This window comes from Amborella trichopoda, chromosome 7, assembly GCF_054954075.1.
Source record: "Amborella trichopoda isolate Santa Cruz 75 chromosome 7, AtrichopodaSantaCruz75HAP2 v2.0, whole genome shotgun sequence".
NCBI lineage: Eukaryota > Viridiplantae > Streptophyta > Magnoliopsida > Amborellales > Amborellaceae > Amborella > Amborella trichopoda.
Window position 1 is genome coordinate 5,264,481 of NC_142342.1, and position 12,884 is coordinate 5,277,364.

General features: G+C 36.2%; 2 protein-coding genes across 2 annotated transcripts; both read right to left on the reverse strand.

The window, feature by feature from the left end:
• Positions 1–278: 278 nt before the first annotated feature.
• Positions 279–1,250, reverse strand: LOC148781204 (uncharacterized). The gene is made up of 2 exons (XM_088872713.1): positions 1,064–1,250; positions 279–748 (listed from the first exon to the last, which is right to left on the reverse strand). Exons 1-2 carry the CDS (start codon positions 1,248–1,250, stop codon positions 279–281), a joined length of 657 nt encoding a protein of 218 aa, XP_088728839.1.
• Positions 1,251–3,615: 2,365 nt separating this feature from the next.
• Positions 3,616–12,421, reverse strand: LOC18447302 (protein NRT1/ PTR FAMILY 5.2). Its single transcript, XM_006857402.4, has 4 exons — positions 12,077–12,421; positions 10,708–10,925; positions 5,641–6,224; positions 3,616–4,927 (listed from the first exon to the last, which is right to left on the reverse strand). The coding sequence occupies exons 1-4, from the start codon at positions 12,213–12,215 to the stop codon at positions 4,111–4,113; spliced, it is 1,758 nt and encodes a 585-aa protein (XP_006857464.1). The 5' UTR covers positions 12,216–12,421; the 3' UTR covers positions 3,616–4,110.
• Positions 12,422–12,884: the final 463 nt, after the last annotated feature.

The window sequence follows — 12,884 nt, forward strand, 5'->3', positions numbered from 1 at the left end:
CTTCAAATTTGGGTCTTCTTCTCTAGATTTCCTGCATTTTTAGCCATATTTTCCAAGCGATCAATCTTGCTTGATACCCCTAGAAAATAAACTATAAAATTCTCCCAATTTGGCCTCTCTTTTGAGAACCTAATTCAACTTAATGACAAACCACCTCCAAATCAGCCCTATCCTCTCCAATTTAGCCTTCACAAACACTTAGTGGAACTGATAGCACCTACAAAATGTCTTCTTCACTGATTCCTCTAAACCATTCTCATCGCTTCAAACCCCAAAACCTACCTACCAAACAAAACTAAATTCATCTCTAGTAGAGATCTCCTCCAATTTAAGAACTGTGCAAGTCCGTTTGTAACTAGCCTTGCCCTATACCTTTCCATATTTTTATCGATTTGTTTCTTGATTTTGAACACTCGCTTACAAGCAATCATTTTTCTACCTTGTGGCAGCTCTACTGAATCCCAAGTGTTGTTCTTCTTAAGAGCCAACATTTCATCTTCCATGGCCTTCTTCCATAATGTGGAATAATTTTCTTCTATAGCTTCTTTGTACGTGCTCGGTTTTTCATTCATAACAACCAAAGCATATAGTACTTCGAGATCCATATTGTCCCCAAACCGTTTGGGTGGACGAATTACCCCTGTAGATCTTCTTCGAATTGATAGTGCAATTTCTTCATGAGAATCACTTATCATCAATGACTTCTTCATTGATACTTGTGGATACTTCTTCCGATAAATGGCTTTCACTAGATAATGGAACATAAGGGCGAAAATTAATTTCTTAGGTGTCATTTTGAGATTCTTCATTTTCTTTAGTTTTATTTCCTATACCTCTTGTTAATACAGATGACTCATCAAAATACATATCTTGAATTGTAATTATCTTTCGAGCACTTGGATCCCATAATTGGTATCCTTTCACACCTTTGTTATACCCAATAAAAATGTATTTTTTTTATTTTCGTTCAAGCTTATTTCTTTGAGAACTTCGAATTAAAACATAAACATTACAACAAAAAAATATTTAAATCAAAATAATTACAAGGAATTATGGACCATACCTCTTGGGGTGTTTTCTCCCCCAAAGCTGCTGAAAGTAATCGATTGATGAGGTAACAAGTTGTTCATCATGGCTTCGACCCATAGCTCTTGCTCCAATCCGGCATTGCTCAACATGCTTCTAGCTCGCACCATCAAAGTGTGATTTATCTTTTCTACGACACTATTTTGTTGGAGAGTGTAAACCATGGTTAAATGCATGTTGATTCTTTCATCTTTATAAAATTGTGCAAAGTCATCGAATTATATTTTTTCCCTTTGTTGGTGCGAAGTGTCTTGATGTGGTGCCCCGTGCTCTTTTCAACTTTGGCCTTAAAATGTTTAAAGGCAAAAAATGTATCACTCTTTAATTTAAGAGGAACACACATACTTTTCTTGAGAAGTCATCTACAAAAGAAATAAAACACAATGCACCACCATAGGACATTATAGGTGATGGCCGTTATAAATCCGAGTGAACATAATTAAATTTTCCCTTGCATGTATGGCTTTCGGCTTTGAAAATTAGTCTATGTTGTTTTCCATAGACACAAGGCTCACAAAATTCTTATTCCCCAAATGTTATGGTGGGAATTAACTTCCTCTTCATCAAAATCTGCATACTTTTTTCACTCAAATGACACAACTTCCTATGCCATAAACATAGTGGAATATCATTACTCTCCACTACCGAATTTGCCACATCATCAACAATAGAGCTTCCCAAAATTTTTTACAAGTTCCCAACTCTAACACCCTTAATCACAATAAGAGCCCCTTGGATACTTTGAGAATTGCCCATTGTCCGATGAATTTGTAGCCATCATAATCCAATAAAGAAAGAGAAATTAAACTTTTTTTTAATTCCAGTACATGTCGAACATTCTCAAGTATGTGGATAATTCTATCATATATCCTTAATTTCAACGTGGCCATCCCAGTCATTCTACTTCTTGAATTATTTTTCATTAACACAGAACCACTATTACATGATTCATATGATTAAATGATGACTTGTGTGGGAACATATAATGTGTAGCACCACTATTCAAAATCCAATTTTGATGGAATTTGGGATTGCAACCCACAACATAACCTCTTCTTCAATGAAACCGGATGTAAGTTGCTCCACTTGATTTGTTTCATTCTTGGGCTCATTGGATTCCCTTCTGTTTTCGAATTTTTGTCATTTCCTTTATGTACAATTTTTCTTTAGATAATCGGCTTCACCACTTCCCCGACAAACAAACTTGTTTTCTCGGCCTTTAGACTTTGATTAACCCTTTGACTTAGTTCTTGAAGAATTTTGAGAAGAATTACCTCTCTCACTTGAAGGACCCCTTGATTTGTGAACTTCTGATTAAGGTTCTCCAATAGATACCTTTTTTTAGAGTTTATAGGCATGTAAAGTACTACACAATGTAGTTAAGTTAAGTGAATCTTCTTTAGTGCAACTTAATTTTGCCACTAAATTATCATACGATTCCGGTAAAGTACATAACAACATTACCGCCTTGTTCACATCTTTTATTTTTTCATCAATACTTTCAAGCTCACTAAGAATATTATTACAAGTGTTTAAATGATCGGAAATTTGTGTCCCATCTTTCATCATTAAACTAAATAATTTTCACTTTAATCGAATACGGTTTGTAAGAGATTTGTTTTGATAAACACTTTCCAATTTCTCCCACAAGCCCTTTGCCATCTTCTTTCCCACTACATTGAATAAAACCTTATTTGCTAGCCATAGCCTTAAGGTCCATTTCTTCCCAATCCTTATTACTCATGGATTTCATATTCTTTTCTTTTTAGTGCAATGCTTTGTATTGTCCTTGTTGGACCAAAAGATCATGAACTTGAATTTTTCATATCTCAAAATTATTTTGTCCATCAATTTTTGCCACCTCAATCTGTTACTCCCCATTCTCCTAAATATATTGCACAAACCTACTTCTCTGATATTACTTGTTGGAAATCCGAATACCTGATACTCCAAATTAGCTGATCACCAAATATCACAGACTCAAACCCAAGTTATTTGAAATCGATAATCCGAACAACCTTAAGGAGTCGTGTACAATAATTTAAGAAAAATAAGAGATGGAACTACAATCATGAGAGAAAATAAAAAAGTCAAATCACAACACCAACTTTAACATAGTTCACCCCATAGGACTTCGTCCACAGGCAAGCAGACATGTAAAATTCCACTATCAAAAAGAAATTTACGAAAGGGATACAATATCACCGCATGGAAAAAAACTGGTGATAACCATCACCACAATACCTTCTTGAAACCACCTAAAACCCATATTTTACATTGTCATTCTCTTAAGATGAATCAAGAACTTGAGCAACACAAGCTCACGTAATTTTTCCACAAAAATAGACAAAAAAATCACCTTCGTCACCTCTTGCCCTTTTTCCCCGTAACCGAAAGAAGCCATAATCTTTTAGAGAAAACCAAGAAAAAGAAAATCGTAGTGCCCCAAAATAACCTTTTCTTCGCTTTTATCCAAGTCATCTTTCGTAGTGACAAAAAAAACCCCTTAATGGATGTACAAAAGGCAAATGCATCCAATGTGATTCTCTATCACCATTAACATGGGTAAATTAGTCAATGATACAAAGATTTGCCATTTTATACGCCTTTCTCTAGAAATAAATGCTTTGTATCATGGAAAAGTAAGGAGTTCTTCTCTATCACACCATGAACTCTTCCTTATCTCACTATGTACAAAATGATATATTTAGAGGGACCCCTCTGTAACTCCAGCTCACCCAACAAAACAATACAATAGTTATCACAATGTAAGACCAAGAGCCTGGTTAACTCAATTGACATTAGTGAGTGAACAATCATGGTGGTATACCTTCTATAATTCTTTATATTAATCTTGGAGATTTTTCAGCCTCCTTCTTTACACTAATCTTTGGGATTTTCCAACCTCTTTCAAAGGAATATCATCCCCTATAATCTCCAAAACTGGTTCCTAACTCATTATACTTTGATCTTTTTCTGAAGTATAGACCTTCTCAAGTGACCTCTCAAAGGGTTTTACTAAACCTAGCTCTGTTGCAATGCTTCATTCTTATAAACATAGAATTTAGCCAAAATCAAGAAAAAGAATAAGTTTATCAAATTCAACACTGCAAAGAATGCATAGTAGTAATCTAGATGAGAAGCATTCAAATTGTTAAGAATCCAACTTTTGCGTCCGTGCCTTCCTGTAAAATCTGACACAGTTGAAAGAATGAATGTACTGAGGAAGTTTCCGAGCCCGAGACTGCTGGTGTAATAAGAAGCTCCCAAGCTTTTCATGCTATCAGGTGCTTGATCATAGAAAAACTCTATCTTTGCAACTTCCAAAAATGAATCAGCTATGCCCATGAGAGCAAATTGTGGTAGCAATATGAAAATGGTGAGAGGAATTGTGTTGTTGTTATCAAAAATGCCGTGTTTCCTCGCAACCCTTAGTCGCTCCCTCTCGATCAATGATGCGACCATCATAATTATAATGTGCAAAATCAGGCCAACTGCCATCCTCTGTAGCAATGAGATCCCTCGAGGGTCACCTGTATACCTCCTCAAAATTGCAACAATGAACCGGTCATATATGACAATGCATATGAGCATAGATATGGTTACGAAGGCTACGAGGCTGGCCGGTGGGATCTCAAAGTTAGGACCCATGCTCCTATCAAGGGTTGTTCCTTGTTTGATGAAGAGGGTGTGCACTTGAGCCAACATGGTGCTAGGTATTACGGTGGCGATCAGGATTGGAACCATTCTGATCATTTGCTTTGTTTCCTCTACTTGAGTAACTGTGCATAGCATCCATGGCGTGTCTACACCATTCTTCACAGCCGCTTTGTCAAGGACCCTGCAATATGATTCCACAATGACGAAGGTTAGCTTGGTATGGATGATGTATAAACTTCAATTTTATGAAAGGTGAGAACCATCAAAACAGGGGTTCTCAGTTTTCTTCTCTCTTTCGGAGAAGCGAAACAAAGGATCTCTCAAACTCATGTACAAATAGATTGTCACACCATTGAACCCAAGGCTAAAAGATACTACTTAGGGCCACCAGTTGTAGCACAAAAAGTATTTTACGTTAAATCAGGCTTTGGTGTGTCTGTATTCAAAGGCATTCTTCTTCCAAAAAACAATCTTAGAGATGGATCTCGTGTCGCAAATTTCAGAGAATAATCTTGACCACTACAATCATGAATCTGAGTGAAGAAAAGAGGGAGAGGACTTTGAACCTTTAAAATAAACTATTTTAAACATCAATTTGATATTTTTTCTTTAAATTCTTTGCACTATTTTTCCAGTTGCAAAATCAAGGATCTGAAGTGGAAATGCATGTAGAGTAATTTAGGAAAGGGTGCAGAGTTGGGAAAAACAGAAAACGGCTTGAGCCCAGTGATGGGCTTACCTCTATACCTATTTTTTTTTTTGAACATTTGCTTACCTCTATACCTATCACACCCCACCATCTCAAAGGATGTCAATGACCCAATGAAACATAGTGTTGCAGTGGTCCATTGGATTACAGAATACCTTATCTTTCAAATCCAGACGAGACTATACCTCAGAGAGGGTGTGGGCTTGATCCTGAACAAGCCCTTGGCTGCATAGTATGAAGTATCCAACTCATGGAGGTCCTTAGGATCATCTGGTTGCTTTGCATCCCACTTGCGAGCAGCAGCGACTAGCACACGTGCCATGCGTGTGAAGGGGCTCCCTGCAGGCACCTTGTGTCTGTAGAAAGGGGTGCCTGCCATGAAGACAGCTATCGATACGAGCAATCCTAACGTCGGCAAAGCATAGCCTAAAGTCCATCCAACATTGTCTTGAATGTATACAATGGCTGTGTTCGCAAAGAGAGTGCCTAGGAATATGCTAAACATCCACCAGTTGAAGAAGGAGAGCTTTTGCTTCCCCTCTGATAGATCGGTTTCATCGAACTGGTCAGCTCCCATAGTGGAGATGTTAGGCTTGGTGCCCCCAGTGCCTATCGCGAGAACGTATAGCGCAAAGTAAAAGATCCCAATTTGGAATGTGGAGGCTTGAGGAGCTTCAACGCCGGGGGCACTGCAGTCAATGTGCAGGCTCTTGCAGGAGGGCGGCCTTAGCGATGGTAGGGAGACCACCAGTGTAAGTAAGGACATTCCCTGCATTGGAAAAAAGAGTGAGCAGATTGGTTTGGTTTTGGGACAGATTCAAGGGCTGTAACCCTTTAACATCCTCACACAAAATTGATAAAAGAATGTCAGATTTTGTATCTAAATATGCATTACACTCAATATTACAGCTACAATTTCATTAAGAAAATATTCTCTATTCGATAAGAAATATTATGATATAAGAGACAACTTTGAGTGTAGAGTAAAATTCAATAAAACTTTGAATTTAGTTAAAAGTTCCTGGATATTTTAAAATAATTGTTGGATTTTAGAAAAAAAAAAATAAGGTGTATTTGATGCCAGGTTTAGTAGTTATGGTCTTGACCAATCTTAAAAAACTGAGCTCACGCTCGTGACTCAACCCTTGGCCAATCTGAGTAGAGAAGTCCGACTAGTGTATGCGGTTGAAAAGGGCTAAAGATGAAAAAATAATTTATAAAAACTTTTTAAATAAAAAAACGTAAAAAGAGGTAGAATTAATAAACAACATTAAAACTCTTCAAAAAACAGAGAAATATATATAGAAGAGGGAATATGGAAAAAATTGATTTATAGCTTGAAATAATTTGGAAAATAAAAAAACAGAGCATACAATGAAGAATTCAAAGTCGTCACTAACAAAACATTCTAGAGATATATTATATCAATTATTAGTGATTTGCTTAAACTAACTAAACATTATAGAAATATATTATATCAATTATTAGTTATTTGCTTAAAAACTATATATTTTTTTGGGAGCAAGCTTTCTATGCTTCGTCTAATGTATAAAATTTATATACTTCTCCCTATCCAGCCATCCATTCTGCATGGATGGCTGAAATGACCCCAATCACAATGTCAAGTCTCTACACTATTTTATTTTTAATTGTTTTCTACAAATTGTTTTGATATCAAATTTTGGGCATCCACTCCTCTCTTATACTCGCACTTATAAAAAATATAAAAAAAATATTCTCAAAAAATAAAATGACCAAAATTCGTTTAAAATTTTCAAGAGGTATTTCGATAGTTGTATTTTATTAAAAAATTATTTTTAATATTTTTTTAGGTTCACCTTCAAATTTCATTTTCATACAATTTGTAGAAATAAACTAAAAATAAAATACGCTGAAGCATCGGATATGGATCAAATAGTCAATGGCTCACTTGATCTAAATTGAACGGCTAGATGAGAGGGGAAGTATAGATCTTCTATGATTTAAGAGAAGTATAGAAACCTTTCCCTTTGTTCGGACCTTTTTACTGAGCACATTGGCCTTAAAACCTCGCCTCTTAAGTCACCTGGCGTATTTTTAAAATGTTAATATTGACTATTGCTCCAGTATATACCCAGGTTAGTTTTAAACTACATGGTTAGAGTACTTTTTGCAAGTGAATGAGATGAGTGATCTAATACTAACGGCAATTAATGGCAATAAGCATTGAAGCGCCTCAAATGTAATGTATTAACTAGAAATGAGCAACATAATGGTAGTTTTAATTTCCTATAGTTGACGACCCAAATACTTTAGTCCACATTTAACTTTTAATAGAAAAAGAGATAAAAATTTTGTCAAAAATTGCTATCCATGTTGTGATTGTTAACAAATGCCTCATAAATCAACTAAATAACTCCCAGTTATGTTACATTTAGAGAAGGGTGTTACTAACTAGGCGTGGCAACTCAGCGGGTCGACCCAACTGGATCCAAGTATTGGACCTGGCGGGTTGGGTTTGGGTCCAAAATGATTTGGTCGAGTCCCTGTTCTTTTTGGGTCCTTATTGGGTCGGGTTGGGTTAACCCCACTTGACCCGAGTCGGTATATAATATAACTAGACAATTAATTTTTTAGTTTTACATTTCTAGACCTGGGTCCTATAGGGTCCATGTGAAACGTAGTTGGATTAGGTCTGGGGCGGGGTTGACCGGTACCTGACCCATTGACACCCCTAGCACTAGCATCGGCGTGCAGGACCAATATGTACATGTGGTTGGTAGGCAAGTGACCATGTTCAGGCTTTTTTTCTTTTTTCTTTTGAAAGTGAAATTCGACAAATCACATTTTATTTATTAAAACTCAGGATAACTAAAAAACGTAACTTTTGAAGTCTAAATTACTATAAGATGAATGGTCCAGAGACAGTCTCAAGAAACCATGTAATCTTTTCCCTTTAGGGAAAAAGTTGCAAAGCACATGTGAACTGATACATGAGCCTATGCGTCACGGTCATACCACAAAAAGTGAGGCATTGGGAAAACTTGGTGTTTATTTTGGCTATTTTTTATGATAATTAGAATCGAGTGATGCTTACAGAAAGTACTTAAACATGCCTCTTACAATATACAGGCAGTTGTGCTAAACTATTGAGTTCGTAATAGAAATAAAGAGATGGATGGAGGGAACATATGTTATCACTTTTTTGGCCTTTTAGAGAAGGAAAAGTTTATAAAGAGTGTAAGCTTATATATTTTACTGAGTAAGGTGTACCTAAAAAATCCACTAGAGAAGGTTGTTCTTGTACTGAAAAACTTTCAAATTGATCATCTCAACCTCGAGATTCGTAGACATGAAAAAATGGCATTTTTAATCCTAAAAATAGTTCATCTTCTAACACATTATCTGGACCGTCCATTTTGAAGATTTTCAAGTGTTTATAGATGTGTTTAATTATCACAATTTTGGAACTTTAAATTTCATAATTGGGGCCAATACTAGATTTTTATATCATCGCAAGGTTTTTGAAGCACCGAAACTGCATTTTTTAGCATAAATTTTAGGTGCACCTTACTTCAATAGTATAGGGTTGACACCTTATACAAATCTCACCCTTTAGAGAAAATGTGTTCTTTTGATCAATGAATAAAAAAAATGGGGGGCCATTTTTTAGTTTATCTTTTGTTTTTGGTGAATATCTTAGTAAGGACAGGAGGTTAAATGGCGATGACATCTCTGGATTAGAGGGTAATTTGGATATTCCATAAGGAGTTCAACTGGCTAGATTAAGGGTTATTTTGGTATTTTGCCATGTATATTTCAACTTTCTAGAAAAAAAAAAACCCAAATTTGATATTTCTCCAAAAGTAAGCACGTGGTTATCAAGATTGGAGTAGACCCCGTGGTCAAGACTCAAGACTATTAGCCGGTGCCTTGGCCAGTCTTCTTTGGACCAAAACCTTGTTTTTATTGAGAATAGACCAAAATTTGTATTTTAATGATTTAAGATGGTCATACTACCCAGTTTTGACCGCTTCCAATTAGCCAAACAAATTTGAAAAACAGTTACTAATATATTTCATATTTAAAGTTATTATTATTATTATTATCTTTTTAAATCTACTCCAAAGCTATTATTATTATTATTATCTTTTTAAATCTACTCCAACTAGGTCAACAGGAAGTTGAAACGATTTTAATTGGATCAAATGCTTCAAGAATGTGATAAAACATTACTTGTAACCATTATTTCAAAAAACATATTGATGGGCCATATCATCCACCTCCAATCCCGCATCGGATCGGTAGGACTAGAGATCCGGATCATTCTCAAATCGTCCAGATCGTTGATCCAAAAATTTCGAAAAATAAATATATCAAACAAAAATTAAAAAAAAGGTTTATAGGGTGGGGATTTAAAGGGTAATCAATCACAACATTAGATAAGCTTAAAATGAAAAGAAAAAAACAAAAAGAAGAAAAGGGTCTTAGGGGGAATTGTCCCGAGACCCATACCATTCGAAAATCAATTCAGTCCCAACCAATTATATATATGAATCAATGACCTGCATTGAAAATGTTAGGTTTTAAAATACGGCTCATAACTATACACATGAATCAATGATCTGGATTGAAAATGTTAGGTTTTAAAATACGGCTCGTAACTATAGAGAGGAGAATTTTCAATGAAGTTGTTCGAAGTGGAAAATATTGATTTATGAGAAGTAGGGAACCCATAGACACCAGTGTCATCACCATTCAAGCACCAGATGGACTGTAATGGTGGGACGCCGATATAGAAATTGGGGGTACTCTCTCTCTTCATGAGTTGATAGGACAGGGAAATGACACTAGTGAGTACAGATTTCCTTAGGTCACATGGTTCATAAATTCATGATTTAGTGAAACTTATTTTTTTTAAAATAAAAATAAAAAAAATAATAATAAAGACAGTTTTTATGCGGCCAACCGGATATTGTAGAAATACGGGATTGGCAATAAATATATTTTTAAATTTAATTTAATTTTAATTTTTTAAAAATATATAATCTTTAACATAGAGGTGATGAGTATAAAAGTTAAAAATTAAAAATTAAAAAAAATAATTATATTAAAAAAACATTTGAACCGACAATTATATTAGTTTTTAAAAATACCAATGCATCATTTTTAAAATGGATGCTTTATACCTCTAAACTCCATTTTGTATAAATATGATCCAGCTAAGATGAAACAATTTTCTTAATAATAATAAAGCAGTAAAATGGAATTACCAAGAAGTAAATAACGGAGGAAATAACGAAGGTCCAGTAACGGCCAAGATGGGCGTCAGCTACATAGGCCCCAAGAATTGGAGTCATCCAGACCGTCCCTGCCCAATTCGTGACATTGTTTGCAGATACGACAGTCCCTTCATGAAGCTTCCTTGTCAGATACAACACAAGGTTTGTTGCAATCCCATAGTAAGCCATCCTCTCAAAAACCTCATAACCTAGAGAGAGAAAGAAGCATTAGGTCCAGATGTGCATCACTGCAATTAAACTTAAGTGCCTTTCTGTCAAAAGTTAAAACTTGAACTACATGAGCTACAAATATCTTGAACAGTAGAGAGAGAGAGAGGGATTAGGTCCACATATGCATTAATTCAATTAAAGCAAGCAACTGCAACATTTCTTAGTGATATCCTGTCAAAAGTCAAAAACCAGATGAGCTATAACCTACAAAATCTTAGGGGGATGTGGGGATTAAGCTCATAAATTTAAACTAGATTGCTTAAATCATGATAATATGAGTGAGAGAGAGAGAGAGAGGGTTGAACTAATAAGATCAGAAAATGAAAATGATTAATCAGGCTATAGAGAGAGAGAGAGAGATGGGTAAGGCAATTAGCATCAGCACTATGCAATAAAACTCAATCAGGCAAATTTCATAAGCTGCTTTCCAAATTTGAACTTAGATCCTTTACAAACTCCCTTGTTGGGTCCCCTTGAATTCCAAGGATCTCATGCTGCAGGGCCTTTCTAAGGTTTCATACAATGATACCAAATGCATTTTGAGCCCCATCATTGAGTTACCTTAACCACAATAAGAGACAAACAACTTTCTACAAAACTTTTTAGGTCCTTTCAAAAGAACCCTTTTTTGATCTGTTTGAGAACTTTAAGAGACTGCCCCCATATGGTGAAGCCATACTTCCAAATGAAGTGTACATCAAAATATATTTTGAGGATCATTTCCAAAGTCGTTATGGCATGTTCGATAACGGGAAGCCTCGCCGCTTCTACTGTTTGGTAATGGGAAGTGCTATGCTATCCTGGAAGACGCTGCTTCCTTTCAAAATAGTGAAGAAAAAAAAAAAAAAAAAGTTGAGCTGGGACTTCCATCCTACCCCATGGAAGCCGTAACTCTTTAAGTGGGTGTCCTCCACCAATCAAACATGACCTCGATGTGACTCTCAAAGAGGAGCAAAAACTTTAAAATTCATGGTGCCCGAGAGAAACTCACTTTGAAACCTTATAAAAAAACAAATTGCATAATAATAATAATCTTGAGTTTGTAGGGAAGGGTAGTTTTTTTTTTAGTAGTTCAGGCAGGAGGGCTCTCTAGCTATGTTAGGAATGGAACGTTTACAGTATATCTTACCTACAATAAAAGAGCAAGCGGTCCACCTTCCTCCTTTTGATCTAAGGACCGGGTTTCCTCTAAGATCCACAGAGCCATTCTTGGTGTAGCCATTATTGCCTTCTCCACCAGACTCACACTCTGTTGCAGAGGTTGCCATTTTTGTGGAGGGACAGGGCGATATTTGGGGTATGGTTGCAGGTTATGGTTGAGGGTTCATGTGAAATGCGTTTTATAATAATGTGAAAGAGAGAGCCACCAATTTGTTTTTGGAGGAGTTTTGGGGCCCCTCATTTTTGGCGGATATCACAATGCGTGACATCAAGTATCGACAAGTCTGAAGGATCATTAAAATGTAGGGATACCGGCCCGTGGTCTCGCCCGTCAGGTCAAATAGGGCTTTAAATTTTAGGGAGATCCGGCCTGAATTTCAATTTTGATCTTGGGAGAAGTTCTTGTCTTTTTCCACCAATTCCGGTGGAGCGAACCCACGGTAGACTTAAAGGTATTGTATAAAATTAGGGTTGGCAATGGGTCGGCTCCTGCTGGACCCAGACCCGAATAGTATACGGGTGCAGGTTTTGGATCCGGACCTGACATGTCGAGTCCAAAAGTTGGGTCCATATCCATACTTGTCGGGTCTCGGGCCTATCTCGTCAGGTCCTAAGTCTGGTCGGGCCCATTGCCACCCTCACTATGAGCTTCTTCTTTTTTTTTTTGCGCTTTTTTTTACCATCATGTACCCATATTATTAGCAAAAAGGTCACACGTACCTACCATTATATTTTAAGCCATCTAATTTATCGTTTAATTGCTAAAGATGATTACG

What these genes read in the sequence shown, in the direction of transcription:
- LOC18447302 (XM_006857402.4), bottom strand. Translation starts at nt 12,215, where the DNA reads ATGGCAACCTCTGCAACAGAGTGTGAGTCTGGTGGAGAAGGCAATAAT. An exon ending in CGCTTGCTCTTTTATTGTAG is followed by an intron (nt 10,926 to 12,076) that starts GTAAGATATACT and finishes TTCTCTCTCTAG; the next exon opens with GTTATGAGGTTTTTGAGAGG. An exon ending in AAGCCCACACCCTCTCTGAG is followed by an intron (nt 4,928 to 5,640) that starts GTATAGTCTCGT and finishes ATCATATTGCAG; the next exon opens with GGTCCTTGACAAAGCGGCTG.
- LOC148781204 (XM_088872713.1), bottom strand. Translation starts at nt 1,250, where the DNA reads ATGGTTTACACTCTCCAACAAAATAGTGTCGTAGAAAAGATAAATCAC. An exon ending in GGGAGAAAACACCCCAAGAG is followed by an intron (nt 749 to 1,063) that starts GTATGGTCCATA and finishes TCCATTATCTAG; the next exon opens with TGAAAGCCATTTATCGGAAG.